Source organism: Nycticebus coucang, chromosome 8 (assembly GCF_027406575.1).
Source record: "Nycticebus coucang isolate mNycCou1 chromosome 8, mNycCou1.pri, whole genome shotgun sequence".
NCBI classification, from domain to species: Eukaryota; Metazoa; Chordata; class Mammalia; order Primates; family Lorisidae; genus Nycticebus; species Nycticebus coucang.
In genome coordinates this window covers 98,926,128-98,946,897 of record NC_069787.1, presented here as the reverse complement: position 1 = coordinate 98,946,897, position 20,770 = coordinate 98,926,128, and the positions used below count along the sequence as shown (strand labels likewise).

The 20,770-nt window shown below is 43.1% G+C and overlaps 1 protein-coding gene across 11 annotated transcripts in view; it reads right to left on the bottom strand.

The window, feature by feature from the left end:
* Nucleotides 1–18,607, bottom strand: part of CACNA1D (calcium voltage-gated channel subunit alpha1 D) — a 376,968-nt gene extending 358,361 nt beyond the window's left edge. For all 11 annotated transcript variants that reach the window (XM_053600740.1, XM_053600741.1, XM_053600739.1 and 8 more), the window contains exons 1-3: nt 18,197–18,607; nt 15,998–16,307; nt 11,980–12,085 (exon numbers count right to left, since the gene is read on the bottom strand). In XM_053600740.1, the coding sequence (XP_053456715.1) occupies nt 11,980–12,085; nt 15,998–16,307; nt 18,197–18,263 (483 nt within the window). In that variant the 5' untranslated portion in view covers nt 18,264–18,607. The remainder of the gene's footprint in view (nt 1–11,979; nt 12,086–15,997; nt 16,308–18,196) is intronic.
* Between the last annotated feature and the right edge of the window lie 2,163 nt (nt 18,608–20,770).

The following is a 20,770-nucleotide window of genomic DNA, read 5'->3' as shown; positions in this document are numbered from 1 at the left end:
GTCATAGTGTACTTACACAAACCCAGCTGGGATAGCCTTTTACACACCTAGGCTATGTGAGATGGCCCATTGCTCCTGGTCTACAAACCTGTGCAGTATGTTGCTATATGGAATACAATAGGCAATTAACATAATGGCAAGTATTTGGGTATCTAAATATACGAAAGGTGCAGTAAAAGATTAAAAAAAAAATAGTACCTCTGTCTGGGGCACTTACCATGAATGGAGCTTGCAAAATAGGAAGTTGTCCTGGGTGAGTCACTGAGTAAGTGGTGAACAAATGTAAGGTCTAGCCAGAACATTACTGTACATGACTGTAAACTTTATAAACACTGTATATTTAGGCTATACTAAATTTATAAAAAAAAAAATAGTAACTGCACTATATTACAACAGTTATGATGGCACTTGGCAATAAGAATTTTTCAGCTTCATTACAATCTTAAGAGACTGTTGCCCTACATATTAACCAAAATATCATTATGTGATACATGACAGTATACAGGAAGCCCACCCAGCTCAGTAAATGTCAGCCATGAGCTAGTAACAAAGGCAGTAACTGTTGTGCCTCTAGTTATAAAAAGACAGGGCAAGACCGGTGCACTGGCTCACACCTATAATCCCAGCACTTTAGGCCAGAAATTCCAGACCAGCCTAAGCAACATAGCAAGGCCTCATCCCTACCAAAAAAAATTTAATTAGCCAGATACAGTGGTGTGCACCTATAGTCCCAGCTACTCAGGAGACTAAGGCCAAAAGATGGCTTGAGCTAGGAGGTAGAGTGGGCTATGATCACACCACTCTGGCTGTGGTGAGAGAGAGAGTTAACTCAAAAACAAGAAAAATGAGGAAAGCCCCGCTGCATTCATTAACCAACTCCGATGATTCCCTCCTGCCCTACTATATCCACTGACCTGTGCCCTGGCTATTTCCATAAAATAATAAGGCAATCTATGGTCAAGTGATTTCTGCAGGTTGGTATATTTGAAGAAAGTAACAAAATATTCTAGAAGTTAAACAGGGAAGGGAAAAGTGATCAAAACTATCTTTTGGAAAATATACACAGAAAAAGAATGAGACAATTAAAAGCTGACTCAATGCCCAGCTTGCTTTGAAGAGACAATTCTCTGTTACCACTGTCCCTCCACCAGATGGGAAGTGCCTGGCTTCAATCTGGACTCAGAGTTGTAACTGGGGTGAGTGGAAGAAAAGACACTGGAAGACAAATGCCCCAGCCTAAGTCCCCATATGACTCTTCTCTCACTGAGTGACCCTGGGCAAGTCACATTACTGGGTCTGGAAAAGAAACGGACCGGTCAGAAAGGTCTCTGAGGTCCTCTCCAATCCCAACCCCATCGTGTCCGTGATTCACCATTCTCAGTAAACCTAAATAGCCACCTAAACCAGCTATTGCCCCACTGGCTGTAATGACATCAATTAGCCTATTGATTTTGCCACTCTAAAATATTTCAAAGCTTTCTCTACCCCAACCACTCTACTACCACCCCACATGGTTTTGTAGAAGATTTATTAAACACCTCTCTTTTACCAAATTCTTGCTGGCTGTCTCCACTTCCTCACATTCTAATTTAGAATTTTAGATGTTTTAATTTCACTCCCACCAGCTCTGAAAAGAGCTTTGGATGGATGCACCAAATAATTTATATTTCAATAAATCAGAATTTGTGTAAGCCCAAAGAGAAGTTCACATTGGCATTATCATGATAAAAGGACTAAGGAGCTAATTACTGACATAAAAGGGCAGCATTTTACACATTTACCCATTTGAGCTGTTTTTATACAATTTAAAAGCAGTCATTTAAATATAAACCATGTTTCATTATACCCCATTGTTATCTATTTACTGAAGAACACTCAAGGATATCTTCTTTTAAAAATATTAGTCATTTCCTTAGATTACAGTAGAGTAAAATAGTAAAACCACATCTCTTCAAAAATGGGTTTTCTAAGGATGGATAAAGATGTTCTTTGCATTAATTCATACTATCCCTTAAGTACTCTGACTTAAACCAAGTTAGCATAGTGAGTGAATGTGTTTCATGGACGGTATTTTACACATAACAGTGTTCAAAAAAGTACTTTATAAATGATTAAATAATGTCTATGTTAAACTACTCATTTTTAATCTTCTCAGCTTTGGTCCAATATTAACTTATATAATCAAATAGCAAAATTCTTACAGAATTGAGAGGTGCTTTCATTATTCCACAGTTTAATGCTGTGCCTTACCCTGTAGGAATGCAGAGCCCATCTGCTGGAACTGTACTTCTGACTCTGGAAGCCCAGTGAAGACATGGCTCATCCCGCCCCAACAATAGACCTTGTACAAGGACCCCTGCTGTAAATTCTTCCTTGGATTTGGTTCCTAGAAAGGGCTTCTCTGAATGATCGTCTGCTTCTCTTTCTTGAGAGGATAAAAACCCTGCAAGTTAGGATATGCTCGCTTTTGCTACCAGTGCTGGAAAACCTGAAGGCCAACTCAATGTCCAGGTGTCAGCACTCTGATTACCTCCAGCACCTTGGCAAGTCTACTGTGTTTTGATTCCCAAATGCCCTACTTTTTTTTTCATCAAACTCTGTTTTCTAAACTACCTCAGAGATGAAAGGCATAAACTTTTGGAAGTAGGAGGGGCATAAACCCCATATGCATACTGTAATAACCGTGAGATTTTATTGTGTGTGAAAATAAAATAGTTAATAAGAATATGAGAAATCAAAAACACCACATTGGGTATTTTTTGTCCCAAACTAATAGGGTCATAAAGGCAGTGTTTGTTGTGAAACCAAACTATAGCAAGCAAACACTCCGAAACTAAGACTCAGATTTTTGTATTGGGAATGTTTTTACCTATTAGCTATCTAGAACAGATATTTCACTTGAAAGAACTATAGTACCTAAATGGCTAGCACCAAAAGCAAGGGAAATAATAATAAGATTTGGTGCTGTTTATATGGGTCACTGGTATGTATACAAAAGAGATTCCAAAAACTTTAGTGCTTGGGTTCATGGAATTTCTGCCCTTAACAAGATGCTCTGGATGCCTAACCACATCCAAGAGAGAGGCCATACCCTACCCCCAAGATCTCTTTCTATAGCCTAAGATATAGAACAAAGCAGGTCACTCAACAGAGTGAAATGACTGCTGGTAGAAACGAGATGTGGAGGGGAGTAAAACTGTACAAGCTTAGAGAAGGACAAGGTAGCAATGAGCATGGAAACTGAAAACACACGTACCCTCCAGTCCAGTGATTTTACTTCTAAGGACTCATCTCAAATGTTTGCTTGTGTGCACAAAGAAGCACACACAAAGATATTCAATGCAGCATTATTTGATATCACAAAACGTTTGGAAGTAACCTAAATGCTCATCAGAAAGATAACAAATATGGTGGCACCCATAGCTCAGGGGGCAGAGCACCGGCCACATACGCCAAGGCTCAGTGTTCAAACTGGCCTGGGCCAACTAAAACAATGACAACTGCAACAACAACAACAAAAAAAAAAATAGCCAGGCATTGTGGTGAGCACCTGTAGTCCCAGCTACCTGGAAGACTGAGGCAAGAGAATCGCTTAAACCCAAGAGTTGGAGGTTGCTGTGACCTGTGACACCACACCACCACTTGAGACTCTAACTCAAAAAAAAAAAGATAGAAAGAAAGATAACAAACAAACTGTGGCACCTTAATACAAGGAATATTTTACAGCAACTAAGAAATTGTTAGATTTCTTCACATAGGTATGGAAATATCTACAATACACATTAATTGGAATAAGAGAAGCTACATAATGCATGCGTTATGTTCCCAAACTGTATACATTATTTCAAAATGCCCAGATTATCTATACATCTATACCTACACACACAGTGAAAAACAACTCTAAAGGACCACACAGAACTGATCGCTATAATTAACTACGGTATGAGTTCGGTAGTGTAAAGGGGGATATAACTTTATCAGTATTGTTTTAATTATTTAAAAGAACGTATTCATGTATTACTTGTGTAAATTTTAAATGGTGATTTACATTATGAATGCAATGTGGAAATCAGTCCAGCAGTTCTCTGACCCCACATTACAGGTTTTCCTTAATGATAACACAGCAGAGAAATGGGAAGTGGTGAGCTCTGCACAGTAGGTCTCAATAAACATTCATTGAATAAAGCTGCTTCAATCTCCTTTCTTACAAACAAGTTTCCACACAGCTCTAAAAACGTATCTGCGAGTCTAATTTGTGTAAAACTTCCTCATGGACCAGGAAAAGGAGACAAGGTCAGCTTCAGAAGAGAACTGAAGCAGGGAAAGGGAAGGAGAAAGTGTGAGCCTCTGCCTGGCCCCTTGGAATCCTCAAGCCAACCAAGCCCATCTCCTCCCTTGCTCCAGGGCCTACCACACCACCCCAGGGCAGTCTGTGCTCCCCTCCCCTCCCTTCCTCCCTCCCTCAGGGCAGCCCCCCAATTCCCTATAGCCTGACCTCAGGTTCATTTGCTCAATAATTGCAACAGATGTCCTGTGATTTCTAAAATTACCACTCACCCAGCAGGGAGGAGAAAAAAAATTAGCAGAAATAACTGCTTTGAGGTTCTGGAGAAGAAAGTAATTTTCCTCAGCCTGAACAGTATCTGGGGCCTTGGTTAAAACCACCAGAGGAAGGCTTGGTCCCACAGGTCTGTGTTGACAATACCCCTACCACTCCCATCCCCCCAGGTGGAGGGGTGCAGCCGACTGACACCTCAGGCAGTTCCTCCTTCATCCCTATCTTCAGTTGTTCCCATTGTTTCTTCCTCCCACCCAGCCAAACACCCTTACTGCTCACAGCAACACCAGCTGGGAAAATTTCAATCTTACTTGAATTAAAAAAGGAAGACCCCTTCCACCACTTCCCTTATTTCTATCACATGAGCGGAACAGGACTTGGGGACATACCCTGTGACTGCTGATGGCAGAGCTCCCAGAGTCTAGGAAAGGCAGAAGGCAGAAGTGGTGATGCTAACATCTATTCCTGGATCACCTGCTAACCCCCCTCTGTCCATCCCCTGCAGGATCAGCAACAACCGCTGACACCTTCCTCAGCACACTCATCCACTGGCAGTAACACTGCACACAGTCCCTCCCTGTACGCCCAGCCACCAGAACTCTGGAACCTCTGCCATCTCTCAGGAACTTTGTTTGGTGAGGAGCTGCTGAGGGCATGTTAGGGGGTTCCCCTCCACCACCATATTCAACATGACCTAAGTGTCTCTACTGCTGGACATGCTGTTCATTTTGTGTCAGATAATCTTTTTATTTTACAAATAGTTAAAAACTAAACAAATACTAATATTGGTGATAGTTTTTAAAAAGGTAACTACCCACCTGCTACAGGGGTCTCTGTTTCTCACAAAATCATTTTTTAAAATACTGAACTTAAGCTGATTTTTTAAAGCTGATGTGAAGAAAGAAATACATCTCCCCAAATGAGCTGAGAAAAAGATGCATTTAAGGCAACCCATGAGGCTGACCTGCTAGAGGGTATTCAGGCTCTAGCCTCAGAAACCTGAGGGGAAGGATACAGGAATGAAATCTTGACAGCATCTTTTAAGTCTCCTTTCCAGCTGTGACTGATGCCATTTCCACCCCCAAACTTTTCAATTAACTGAGTTTATAAATTGCACACACACACACACACTTCTTTCTTATTCAGCTATAAGCCAATTTGAGTGAGTTGTGTTTCTGAAATTTATAATCCAAAGACTTCTGGCTAATACTCTAATATTCCCAAATATCCTTACGCTAAAGGTAGTCTCACTTGTTAAAGAGTCTGAGCAGGGAGGTCCACTGTACAAGCTATGATTATAAAACGATAAGAGTTCATTTTTAAACAAACCAAGTAAGTGAGGACCCCACTGAAATTCTTCTTAAGGAACTTTTAAGAGTAGCAAATCTGAATTCTTTAAGAGTTGGATTTCTTTTTTTTTTTTTTTTTTACAGTTTTTAGCTGGGGCTGGGTTTGAACCTGCCACCTCCAGCATATGGGGCCGGTGCCCTACTCCTTTGAGCCACAGGCACCACCCTAAGAGTTGGATTTTATTTTTAAAAAACTGTCAATAATCAAGGTAATGTCTCTTCAATAAAAGATCAAGCTAGGTAACCTTGTTTTTTGCCAAAATGAAGTAAGACTTAAGTGAGATGTAATTATTTATATAGCTAATAAACTGGTTCATACAATAATTAAGTACATTAGGTGAGGGATATATTAACTAGTAAGCATTCCAAATTGTGTATGAAATCAGCACAATGTACCTCAAAAAAGCATTAATGTATACATGATCTATGTGTTTATGACTTAATAAACAAATAAAAACCTGTTTTTAGGTCTAAAAAAATAAAAAATAAACTGGTTCATATTTTACTATTAGGAAACCAGCTGTGGGTAAGGTTTTACTACACAAGTCCATCAACTCTGCTCATTTCTCTGTTCTCCCTCCACCAACCTTTACATAAAATGTAAATTACACATGTGTCCAAATAGAATCAGTCACAATGTTACTTATGTACAACACTGACTACAGAAGCCAGCTCATGACTTAGGGATTCACAAAGTATCAACAAGGACTTGTCTTTCTTCTCTCTGCAAGAAAGAGTTAAATTTGCCAAGAAAGAAACATAAAATCCTGAAATTAAAGGCAAACTCTGACAGGCATTTCCTGGGATTTCATTAATACTAGACAATGAAAGTCAGCCTCTAAGGCAAATATTAATCATTAGCCAATTGTTGAAAATTAACTAATGATCTATAAGGATATACCATGAAGGCCTTGTATGATCATTCATTTATTTGGCATGCGTTTCCTGATGTGCCTCCTGTGTGCCAGGCATAAAGTTAAGTTCAGAAAGCTACAGACGTAAATCAGATTCTAGTCTCAGCCTTTACAAACTCACGTTCTAGTTTCATCCAAAGTCACTTAGCTAATTAGCCAAAAACCTAGGCTTTCAGACCCCTAGGCCCATGAACAGAGCCACCCCAAATTATAAAACAAGGTGTAAAGAGGCTGATATCTACATAGAGGAGAGTTTACCATATTTATGGGAGTCCAGAGGGACAGCAAGTACTTATACTTAGGCAGGTGCAGGTGGGAGGCAGGGAATGGCCAAGGATCAGAGAACACAAGATGTAGGAGACAGAATGTAAGCTGCCCTAGAAAAACAGGTAGAACCTAGGCATGCAGAAATGAGAACGCTCAATTCAAACAGAAAGACAATAAAGACAGTATTGATGACGCATGCAACTAACACCCACCCTTATCAGCTAAGCCCAAGGACCCAGGGTACAAACTTGTGTTTCAGGTATTAGAATTTAAACCATCATATGCAAAAACATCAATGAAAGTTTTTAGTGGAAAATGCTAAACCACCTGACAATGCAGATACAATGAACTTGCTTTTAAGCCCTGCTCACTGGGATCTCAGGCATGGAGAAAAAGCAATCAAAGTAGACTTTCCCATAGCATTTCTGGCCATTGTACGGCATCCAGGCCTGCAGACAAGTGTTCATAACCCAGCACTGCTTCTCAGATCAGTCCCACCACTGTCTATTTCTCTGGGCAGTAGAATTGCTAGACCACTCAGCTCTGAAACCCAACTCTGAGGGCTCCTTCAGCCACAGGTTCATGACAAGGATCAGAGACCCTGAACTTTGCAGGAATAATTGCTTATCTAACATCCCACTCATTCCTAGCTAAAGACCTCCAGGGAGCCCACAGAGAGACCTACCACCCAAGAAATAACCTAAATATGGCTCATAGGAAGGAATGCGTGGTAAGCTGCTCCTCCTCAGAGAGCAACTCATTTGGTACTCATCAACAACACATTTACTGAACGTCTACTATTTATCATTGCACCAGGCATGATTGGGAATTCAGAAAGGGTTCACTATGGCCTGGCATACTGGCTCATGCCCACGGTCACAGAACTTTGGGAAGCCAAAATAAGAAGACTGCTTGAGCCCTGGATCAAGTTTGCAGTAAGCTATGATGGCACCACTGCTCTCCAGCCTGCCTAGGCAGCAGAGTAAGACCAATCTCTAAAAAGAAAAAAAAAAAGGTTCACTATAAACCATATTCTAAAGATGCCTAGTCAGATAAAGACGTGCATGCAAGTAACCAAAATATAGGGCATTTTATATGCAAAATGCCTCCCAAAAAAGGTCATATAAGATTGTTCCTTAGGATCAGTGTCAGAATAGCCCTCATGGAAGAGATCTAATTTGAGATCATCCTTGAGCAGCTGTAAGGGGAACGATGTGTAGAAGGGGTAATGGAGAAGAAGCAGCATTTCAAACAGAGAGGACAGTGGAGGAAAAGCCAGAGGAGGGCAAGTAGGGGAGTGGCATTTAGGAACTCAGAGGGGAGGGGCTCTGAAGGAGAAGAGTAGAGGGAAAACCCCAAAAAGGTCAGACCAGACCAAGGTGGACCTGGCCACAGGGCCTGGCCTTTCCTTGGGTGGGCAGCGGGTAGCCTCTGAAGCCTCACGATCGCTCTCTAGCAGAAGGCTCCTGATGGAGGTATGAATGGAAAGGCAGGAGGGGTAGCAGAAGCAAAATGTTAAATGGGCTGAAAACACAAGCAAATGGGTCTCAACAAGATGAGAAAGCAGGAGGGAAGGGGTCAAAGACTGTTCCTTCAGCACCTGGCACGATGGGCACTTGGCTATACAAAGGGATAAAGAAGCAGGGCCAGGGCCCTCACCACCCAGTCACACAGGGCTGGTATAGAGATCAAGGAAGTTCTGAATTGGCAGACGAAGATCTCCATTTTGGACATTTCTAATTTGAGGCAGTTCCACACTCCAGAGAACAAGGATGCAGCCTTGGGAGGGAAAGTACCAGGAACAGGCTGCACAGACTCAAAACTATACGGTTTGCTTATAAGAAACTGAAGTTTGAGATGCCAAATAATATGTTTTTCATCACAGTGAACTTCTGTATCTGATACTCGATACAGAAGTTATCCCTTCTCTGTGCTAAGAAGAAAACAAGTGATATACACTTTCACTAAGTGGAGTGGAGGAAATACCACTACTGTCTGAACAAGGAGGGATATTACTGTGGGAACTGAGTTGTCCTGTTTCCATGACTTCAGCCCCAGCTAGTCCCTGCAAGTCCACAAATGAAACCTGCATAGAAAGTTGAGATGTTTTTTATATTAAAAAAAAAAAAAACTAACCCTGGAAAAACTTGCTACCCACCTCCAAGTTAGTCTCCAAATCCCAAAGGTATTAGAGTTACACACAACCCAGACCAAACACACATTGGACTGATGGGGAAGGCCACATTTCTTACCCATCAGAAGTAATAATTTCACTACGAATAACCTAAAGCAGGCAGAAACATCATCCATTAGGTTGGTTTTGCACCTCACCCTAAGTGCTTGGCATACACATTTCCCACAGAGTTATCAAGCAAAGAAAACCTCCAGCAGTCTGATACATGCAGCTTTGCCACCTATAACAGTCTCTGCCCTTTGTTTTGCCATTCACATTAAATGAAAGGTATTTACTACAGATGAAAAATAAGCTTCGCTCAGCTGCCTCTAAACCAACCCCAAAAATAGAGCAATTACTTTGGTACAAATTGGGTCAAATGTATTTAAAAAAAACACCCAGTTCCCTGGTGGGAGACCAACATGGCATGAGACCTTGCTAAGAGTCAGAAGGAAATCCACAAAGATCTTCCCTTCCCATAGTGGGAAAGGAAATATTTAAAGAGTCAGGCAGAATATAAACTCATTTGGCCATGTGACCATCCAAGTGAAAACAAGACACAAACTTAAATGCCATGAGTTTCAGAATACTAAGAAGTCAAAGGAATATACACTGGTTTTTAGGAAGACCTGCCCAACTAGAAAGGCCTGCCCAATCTCCTTTAAAAAAAAAAAAGTCCAGTGTTTAAGAACTGTCAAGAGAAGATCCACGGGGAAGAAAAGAGACTTATCCATTTCCGGTATTTTATTCCCTCACTTCTTACATGAGAAAACCAAATGCTCTGACAGCACTTATATTAGTGCCCCTGAATTTCTCTAGGAAACAAATCAGACTATTAATTGGCTTACACATGCAGCTACATTAATTATTCCATTGATCTGAATTAATCTGCCTTTCTGAAAGGTATTTATTTTCTAAGTTTGTTTAATCATGTTCTCTTGAGCTACAAAAAGCAACAAACTGGGTCGCCATCCATGTCATTAAATTTGGTAACAAGGCTAACACCATCTGTGGCCTACGCTATGATGATCTATCTCCACTGATGGGCGGCTTTTCACTACTTTTCCTTTAAAACTGTCATCTAAGTCACATGTCTACAACCAAATCAAAAGCTATTTAAAATGTCCAAAATTACACAGATAATTTCTGGCATAGTATAAATACTAATATACTAACTAACAGTAAGTGTTTGTATGTGTATCCAACTCCCATAGATAGTTGTATTTTCAGTAGCAATATTAAAATCTTTTTCAATTCTCTAGAAATCAAACTACCAAAGCCCAAAATACAAATAGACATCATGTTACATCTGAAATATGCCACAACATTTTATATGTGACATGAAATCCCGTACATAAACCATTAAGACTTATTCACAAGAGCCTAATTATTTCACTATCTTCACAAGCTAGCTGAGCTCTCCCACACTAGGTAGATCCTAGTGTTTTTGCCTTTACAACACTCACTCAGTTAAGAACATCCAGCCCTGCTAAAATACAGCTCCAACATGAGAAACCAAAACAAACAAAACCAATGACAAGAGGAAAAAGCAAAACAGAGTTTCCTGATATCTAGAACCAGCTCCCTTCTTCATCTATCATCTGGACGACCTCCAATTATAAAGACCTGATCCTTGCAAGAAGGATGCTGCAGCACCAAAAAAATCCTGAAATGGCTTCTGAATCATCAAAGAAAGATTACAGAATGTCAGAGGTAGAACAATCCTAGTGATCTTCCTATCCAATTCCCTTAATTGCCAGGTGGGTGAATGGCAGGCAATGCAGAAAAGGTATAAGAAATGCCCCAAAATACAACTAGTGGGCAGCCAATTGTGACACACTCCTAGTCCCAGTCTAGTGGTCTCTAGTGGCTGTTATAAAAGTAAAAAAAAAAAAAAGGCAGAAACAAAAACTGTATCAACCTTTCCCAAAAGAAGTTCCCAAAAGAACTAGTTCTATAGTTCTATGATGTTAAAGTCTTCTGCCAAAAAAATGTTTAAAGAATCCACGACCAATTACTTTTAGGGACTAACTGAGTTAAACAATATAAAACCTGTTTTCTAACTGCAGAATTTCCCAGAGCTTCTACTAAGCTAATGTGCACTATAAATCTTTAAGAGGACAATAAAATATATTAAAGTCTCCTGATTTATTTAACCATACAATCATTTTAACCTGGGACATTTCAAAGGACTAGCACAGGAACTTTAATACCATACTGTTATTCTCCAAATTATGATCTATGTGGATCTATTAGTTGTGTTGTATTCTACTTCTCTAAAAATTAATAGTTCATGTCAAAATCTATGATAATTCTCTACTTACCATAAAAATTGACCAAAGTGTACACAGCTATGATTTAATAAAAATAAATAATAAATAATAAAAATAAAATAAAAGCTAATATTATCAGAAAGGAATAGTAGGTAGCAAAAGGTTACATGGAAAGAAAAGTTATTTTATAATCTACTACAAATCTCTTCCTTAAAAGTCCACATCTATTTATACAAGATTCATGGTTTTAAACACTTTCATTCAGTATAAATCTGAGGATACAGGTCAAAAATATAAAAATAAAAACCACTGTTACAAAGCTCCAGGAAATTTATCACATGCATAGCTGTAAACTTCAACCACCCAGAAGGCCAGCTGCCAGTGTAAGCATAGAAGCAAACGATAACCATACACCAGGACAAGGAGGAACTCAAGGGACACTTACCAAGTTATGATTTGTTGAATTTGAATCATCTTCAGGGAATGGGATGTAAATAGCTAAGGCCACACAATTGGCAAAAATAGCCAATAATATAAATATGTCAAATGGTCTGAAAAATTTTGTTAAGGTATATATGTGTTATGCAAACATAAATCATTTCCCTCATCATACTCTCAATCACACCACTTTTGAATCACTTTTAAAATGAAAATGACATACATAAATCATATTTCAACTGACTGTTGTGACTAGCAGATTTTCAGCAAATGTAATCATCAGTGGTCATCTCATAGTAGATACTCCTATCACATGACCTCTCCATGTCCTTCTCTTCTCTTGCAAGTATCACATTACACTAATTCTTCTGCTGTACACTGTATATTAAAACCTAAAAGTACATCCAAGTAGGACCCTATATGAACTACCTTTCTGCTTCTTGTAGTTTTAATAGAAAACAAGGGCCTTACTAAATTCCCAGCTGTTGTAGACACAAAGAAGTCATCATGGGATAAATCTCTTCCACAGATCCTTGCCTCCCTGTGTTAGAACCATTTTCTCAGGGGCTATTCTTGGTGGTGTTAGTCTAAATCAGGGGTCCTCAAACTTTTTAAACAGGGGCTAGTTCACTGTCCCTCAGACCGCTGGAGGGCCGGACTGTAGTTTAAAAAAAAAAAAAAAAAACTATGAACAAATTACTCTGCACACTGCCCATATCTTATTTTGAAGTAAAAAAACAAAATGGGAACAAATACAATCACATCACCTCATGTGGCCTGCGGGCCACAGTTTGAGGACCGCTGGTCCAAATCGTTTGTCTGGATTGGGTAGGCCAAGTCACTAGGACCTTCTTCATTCCACCTGTGACTTTTTCATGGCTTATTCCACTACTTCTGACAATGGGATAAACAAGGCAGGCTTAAGCTCCCTCCTCTTCTTTCTCTCCTACAGTAATCAATGGCTATAAGTGTTTCAGATTAAGAGATGGACTAGAGCTCATTTATAATGTGCTGTTACTGTGCTCAATTTGTAAACAACTTAAATTTTAAAAAGCCATAAGAGCACCAGACATTTTCAAAGTAAATTTTAATACTTTTAAATCTCGGAAGCCTGTCTGGAAGAACCACTTTGAAATCAATCTTCAAAAGATACTTGCTTAAACATTCTGGTGTTATTAAGAGACACTGTCAAAACTGGGAATACAAAATTTGACATCTGCCAAAGTGACTGTTTTTCTTCTTTTGCTTTTCAATCTTTCCAAATGCAAGGTTTAATGGGCATCAACCTAATCCGCAATTCCTGGGCTTGATTTTACAACAGCGCTTCTTCAGTACACTCATGCACAAGGGGAAAGGCCACCAATTTAACTAATTACCTTGAGGTACTCAATATTTGAGGATATGACCAGACTATTGCCCTTCTGGAAAATCCAAAAATGCTGTAAAGAACAAGTACCCTTTATCTCTCTGGAGCAATCTTGAGTTTCATAAAACCTCAGCCCCTTGAAGAGCTTTGATAACTTACTGAAATAAGGAAATGAACAGCATTATTCCCTTACTAATTTCGATAGGTTTGTTTTTTAACTCATCTAGTATTACAAAATCTTTTATCCAGGGATCCAACTTTTACACACTGTGAGAAAATTTCAGAATCCCCTTTTCATTTTTCCTCTTAGCAGGTTGCCCCTCCTCCACAATTTGAAAAGTCAAGTGTCCCAATGTTGTTCTTTATAGAAACACACCAAGTCTCCCTTCCCCTGTAATCATCCTCCTATTCAATTTCCCAATGCCTAAATGACAAATCAGCAAATCTGAGAAATACTAACACTATTCGTAAAGGCTAAATATGAGGTGTATTTTCTTCTTCATGCTGTTTCAGTTTCAGTCTTCCAGTTCAGGTAGATACCATCTCACTGCCACAAGATTTTTACAAGTGAAGCACAACAGAGCAGTCGAGAAACAGATGAGTCTGGTCCTGACAATTCCTTATGATAAGGAGAACATCCCTCACTCCCCCATAGTGCAGGACACCCTGCCTTGCCTGTCTATACAAACAAACTAGATTCTTGTTTTCTCAGTGCACACTGAGATAGAGCCATCTTTTGGAAGACTTTTTAGAACCTGGCACTTGAATTATAAGGAAACTGTCATTTGAAACAACAAACACATGGATCATATACTTCTTAAGGATCTATGTAGTCTACAAACTGTACCATTTGTAAGAAGCCCTCTCCCTGAATTGGCAGCCACATCCCCTAATTCCTGTACACACACGTGTATCTAGCAACTTGGAAAAGAGAGACAGCAGTGTAATGTAGGAATTCCAATTACTGTGCACAGAGAGAAACAGCATCAATCCTCCCACCTCACTCCACATAAAATTAATGACCCCAATGAGAGGGCTCTGCTTACTCAGAGTCACGTCAAGCCAACCTAAAGAGGATATTTCTGGCCAAGTGCAGCTTCGACCCATGACTCCAGCAATGCCACTGAGGCACATACTGATTCACCTAATTCCCTCCTAGCCTGACTCAAGTGTTCTGTTATCAGACTGGAGAAGAACTTAAACAGAAAATGCACACACACAACCCCAGCTGTGTGAGAGACACCATAACTCACTCTAGAGAAGAGACATCTGTTCTAAAAAGAAAAAGCACATGAAAACCCCTCAAATCCTAACCTAGCATTTGGCTGTTCTCTCCAAAACCTTTCTAGACAGTTACCTCATTTTAGCTCCTGTCCATGAGCAGAGAAAACAGCCAGCTAAGACAGAGGGCATGCATATAGCTCCCTAGCTGGGCACTCAAATTATAAAGGGATTTCAGCTCTGCTTTCTAGCTGGCTGACAATCTCCTCCTTTTCCATTGTAGCCCCTCCATCCTTTTGTGCCTGGTGGGAGAAGCCCTACATTTCACAACCCTTCCTACAGTTAGAACATGCTCTAAGGCCCATGACAGTCCCAAATATACTTCTGGGGAAAGGAAATGCTTTATTTTATCCAGACTAGTGAATCATCTGACTAATTAAAAAGCCACTTGCTCAGAAAGCAGGTCTCAGTCATCCTTTTCTGAAGAATGGCAATAACTGAAGGCTGGCCTCCGGTTTGGGGAAAGAAATAAACCAGCAGAAGTACAACAGTTTTCTAAGATCTGGGACGTGACAACCATTCTGGGGCATTTGGAGTTCAGTTTTAAAAATACAAAGGAGACACCCAGAAATGTAACTCCAGTCCAAGGACATAGACAGAATTTTTTATAAAGGCAGCAACTGCAAATTCCTCCACTGAGAGGGCTGTTCTATAACTCATAAGGGTTCAGGAGGAAAGGCACATATAAACCTCTCCCCTCATAGGCTCCCTTGTGCTCACGTTTCAAATGTTTTTTTTGGAACTTGTCAAAAGGAAATTCCAGGAATTCATAGCATTGATCAGCCAAAAAAAAAAGAAGAAAATAATCAAAATCATCCCCTCCCTGTGAAGTGTTGATGTCTGTAGCTACCTGAACAATAAGAATCACCAAATGTCAGAGCTAGAAGCAACTTAGCATTAATTGTAGTTGCAGAAGCAAATTTCAAACACTGGAATGAGAAGATTCTACTAAAGGTCAAAAATGTATTAACTTCCAGTAGAGTCTCATATGGTCTTTTTTTTTAATTGGGATATCTTATTTGCAATAGGTTCAATGCATAGCAATGCCCAAAAACAACAGTGTGTTTAAAACCAACCATCTAATGTCCAAAGACCAAAGGTTGGCTTCACATTTTAATTATCCACCACTCTGGATTGTCAAGCTGTCACTCCATCCCCCACCACTAAACACATACACCCAGACAGTAGGCTAAATATACCCACAGAGCCACCCCTCTGCAACCTGAGATAGGAAGGTATGAGACCCCTTACACACAGCTTCTTCTATTGCTCACATTCCAGACTGCTACAGCTTTGTGTCATTTCAGAAAGCAATCCTTTTAAAGAACATATGGTGAAAGAGAAAATGAGAAAGATTTCCTCCCCAAAAAAAGGATACTTCCATTCCACTATACTAATGCAGGCTCTTCGGATGGGGTTATTGAGTGATAAACAGAAAAGGGCGCGGGCAGGTCGGCTGTTGGACGAGTTACCCTGTTTTTTGCTCTTAGCGTATTGCTGACGTTTTCTTTGGGAGAGAGATCCTACAGGTGGGGGTGCAGAGGTGCTCATAGTTTGGGCAGCCTTGGCCTGTCTAGCAGCATCGATTGCAGCTTGCCAAGACAGGACAGTTTGCTTGGAGCTATTCGGCTGAGAAGTTGGTCCTTCACCAGAAAGAGGGAGTCTGGTGCCTCTTGCATAGTTTGCCTCTAGAGAGGAAGAGAAAAAGAAAGATTAAAAAACAAATGATAATCTAGTGTGCCTGTCAAAAAGCAAAGGTTGTCCTCCATCAGTAACAGGGGACTCATTCCCATGTATCTATTTTGAACCTCATGCCCTTTTTTCAGAAGCAGGAGTTTGGTCAACCAGAGGTCCACCAGCTCTGGTCCAAGTGTCAATCACACCCAAAGGAGTTAATACTTCTTCACTGCCATGTCTTTCACAGGAGGCTTTCAGAACATTTCTTCTGACAGACTGAGGTCATTCCCATATTTATTCCATATCTTCTCTGAATTTTAAAACCCATCTATCTCTAGTGAGTTAACATATATGTACAACAGCTTTTCTCTAACATAACTACCACATCACCAAAAAAAATAAAAGGCAGTACCAATAATTCAATAGTCTTAATCATTTTCAAGGTGTTACTCCAACATCTTTCCACAGCCACAAATGCATTTTTTTCAGTATGAGGGGGAAAAATCCTCCACTGGCACTCAGGCAATACCAAAAACCCCGTAACAAATATCTAGATTATGCACTGACACTTCCTGCAAATGAAAATTCATGATGCTTGGGACTCATTTCCTCCACAGGCTTCCGAAAACAGAAAACATCTTTAGGGCTTTTTTGCATTTTAAATTGCAGCAGCAGCAGCCAAGCCAGCAACCAGAGAGACAGACAAGGCAGTTGGCCTGCACCCTACACCTAGGACAGACAGGCTGGATCACTCCAGGGGCCCTCAAGGCCTCAGCAGAAGCATGTGCGTGTAGGCTAGCTTTTAGGTGTACACAGGACATAAATCCAAGGGGGCTCCGTGTGCGAGGCCCCCACCAGCTTTGGGTCAGCCCACCCGCTTAAGCACCTGCCTGCCTTCCGCCACAACCTCCTTCCTGAAGCAGAAGTCAAAGTGAAAGAGGTGGCAGAGAGGTAGAGGGATGGGCGTTTGCAAAACCAATTATTGCTAAGTAAAGAGTCAAAGCAAGCACAGGTTTGCCTGCCCAGAAAGCCTGAGAAGGGGGCAAAGAGGGCGGGCAGCAGGCAATCAGCCCAGGGATGAGTCGTGCCAAGCCTTACCCTTGCGGAGCGCTCACCCGGAAAGGCTTCCAGCCCACCGGGGTTTAGGGGCACAATGATCTCCAAAGAGAAGGTCTGGTCAGAAGCTGCTCCAGTCTCCCTGGACCCAGCCTCCCACCCCCACCCCGGCCGGCATGCAAACCGCACGTGGTGGCCCGGCCAGGGCTGGGGAGAGCAGCCCCACAGCGCCTGCGACTCCCCGGGCATTGCTAGGTTACCGACGTGTGCACAGCCAGCGATGGGAGCGGGAATACTCGCTCCACCCGACCCCTTTCCCCCAGATACCGAGACTGGGCCTCCCCTGAGAGGGAAGGGGTGTGCTTCATCCACCCGCGTGAAGGGTGAAACCTGGCAATCCTAAAATTTTCCCGATGCCACCAGGGACCTTCTCTAGTCAATGAGGGGGCGGGGAAGGAGAGGAGAGGCTGTAAAGGGGGCTCCGGCTGAAGACTAACAGTCCCTCTTCCATCGCTCCGGGGCGTTGATGGAAAGTTGAGCCCGAGGACATTGAACCCGAATCACCTCGACTCGCCGCCCCTCCAGCTGCACAGCACCCCACATAGTCAACGGCCGCCCCCACCCCACAAATGCAGAATTAACTCTGACATTCAGGGCCTGAAGGAGAAAACCGAGTGGCTGTCACGCATCTCCCTTTCTGTGTAGATGACACCGAGCTAGAAGCGCCCTCTCTCCAACCCCCTCAACCCACCGGCTCCGCGGAGACGTGGGGGTGGGGGGTGGGCAGAGGAGGACCATGACAGGATTAGATTTGGCAGTGGGTGCCCAGGCGCTGGCTGCTCACCGTTCGCGTGGTCCGTTTGCTGCTGCCGTTGATGCTGCATTTTTTTCATCATCATCATCATCATCATCCACGAACATTTATTGAGCGACTACTGTGTGCAGGACACTGTGCCGGGCGTTGGGACGGGGGAGGAATGGGTAAGGGGATCACCAATAGGTAGGAGCCACGGTCCCTGCCCTTATTCTCGCTTCAGCAGGGGGTGGGGAGGAACGCGGACAAATAACAGAAAATAAGGATAATTTATAAAAACCGCTCACCACCCAAGCTCCCTCTTTTTCTAAAATGGAGCAAAATAAACTTTTTAAAAAAATAAAATCAGATGTATATATTTAATATATACATATAATTTGTTGCTGCAAAGGAGAATTGGCTTGCTCTCCTCCCCTAGCGGAGGGACGCTGCGGTGATGCCGACCCGGCCGCCGGGGCCGCTCGGAGAGCCCCCCATGCCCGCCCGCCCGCCCGCCCGCCGGCCGAGGAGCCGGGTGCCCGCCGCCGTCGCCCGCGCCGCCGCTGGCTCGGGACCGCGGGCAGCCGGAGCTCACATCCGGGGACGGAGGCGCTCGTCCGCTCGCTCGCTCGCTCGCTCGCTCCGCGCCCGCCGCGCCGCGCCGCACGCCGGCTTCGCCCTGGCGACGCTGCGCGCCCGCCGCCGCCGTCCCCCGCCCTTCCCCCGCCCGCCCCGAGCCTCCCACGGGCCGCGCCGCGGCCCGGCGGGCCACGGTCCAATGCGGGGTTCTCCCCGCACCGCTCGCGCGCTCCGGGTGGCCGCCACGGAGGACTCAGGGTGCGGCCGCCCTGGCCTGGCTGGGCTGACCTGCGGTCGCCAAGGGGTTAAGCGCGCTCCAGCCGCGGGCCGCCCGGTTAACCCGCTCTGCGCCGCCAGTTGTGTTCCCCCCCTTTCCCCCGAAAGAGGCGGGAGGCGGCGGTGTGCGGATTAACTGCTCCTCCCCCAGCATTTCTTGGGGGTGGGGTCCGCTTAGGCTCCCGCGGCCCGCCTGGGCTCTACGCGCCTGCCTCCCTCCGGGCACACCTGGAGGGGGCCCCGCCCCCTGGGAGCACAGGTGCTAGCGGGCGATCGTCGCTGCGGTTTCGGAGCGCACCCTCCCGGGGCTCTGCCAGGCTCCCTTACTACTGCTCAGGGACCGAGCGGGAGCTCCCCCACCCTCTCCTCCTCTCTTTCTGGTTGTGGGGAAGGAGGACGGGGGAGACCGGACTATAGAGAGCACTCACTGCCCCAGGTAACTGCATTCAGCTCTAACCCGGTTTCCAGAGCACCCCTGTTCTCCTCCCCCGCCCTGCGCCGGGTCTGGCGCCACCGTGGGCTCTGAGGAACTAGCCAATATCTCTCCCCCAAGTGTGTTTGGAGGCAGGTACTGGGAAGTAAAAGCCAAGGTCTTTCAAACCGCTTGTGTTGCTCAAAGAAATAGTGCTACTGAAACTGTTGACTCCAGCCGGGGAGCTGAGAAGAGTAGTTTGTCTTATGATACCTTTGCTGTCTTATATCGAGGACTGGGGGACCGGTTGCAAATCGCAGCTCCTGTCTAGAAGGAAAAATACTACAGCTAGTGTATGACTGATATTTTTCATTTAGCTTTGTGCTGGCTGTTGGAAAAGGGCGTCTGCTTTGTTACTTCACAGGATTCGATTTATTTGCTTTTGTTCCGATCTGCATGTTCCTACAGCCTTTTAAAATGGTTAAGAACAGTGTCTTTAAAGCAAAAAGCTCAGCATGAATTAAGAAAACAAGAACTGTTTATGGGAAGGTGCTCCTTGCCCAAAGAAGACACACTAGGCATCCACAATTGTTGAGGGGCTACCTGGGAAGAGACTGTGGGCCAGAGACTCCTCAGGAGGTCTTTCTGAGAAGGGGGTGTCTGGTCTGGTCTGAAAGGTTGAAAACAACCAGGCTCTTGTTGCTGTTGTTGTTTTAAGAGAGGAGAGGCTGAAAAATAGCCCTATGGTCTAGTAGTAGCAATATAAAGCTGGCCTGGGCCACCTCGCCTATGGCTACTTCTGAGTCAAAACCTGAAGGGATAGAAAATGAATCTGTTTCTTCAAAGAACTTAACCCATCCCTGAAGCACTTATGAAATTCACAAGTACACGTGTCACTTTCAGAGCTCCAGCTCTAAAGCCTTGCCTCTTGAGACCTTTTCTACAAACCCCCTCCTAATATTTGCTCAGGATTCCATTCAGCCGGTGTAAGCTGAATGAAGGGTCTGGGCTTGGTCTTGTCAGGACAAATCTATGATACAGCCCCTCCCTCAGGGACAATCTAATGAAGGAAGAAAAATGTGTACACATCTCTCATACCATGCAGAACATAAGAGGTGTAACAAGTATGAAAAAAAGCACTAAAAGAGCATCAAAAATACTAATTCTAGCTGAGGGAATCCGAGAAGTTTTCACAAAAGAGGGCATTTTAACTGTTTCTTAAAAACTGACAAGGAGGAGGAGGGATGAATAAGTATGGGGCAATTTTAGGGCAGTAAAGCTATTCTTTACGATGCTGTAATGATGGATGTCAGACATTATGCGTTTGTCAAAATCCATAGCTCTGTACAACACAAAGA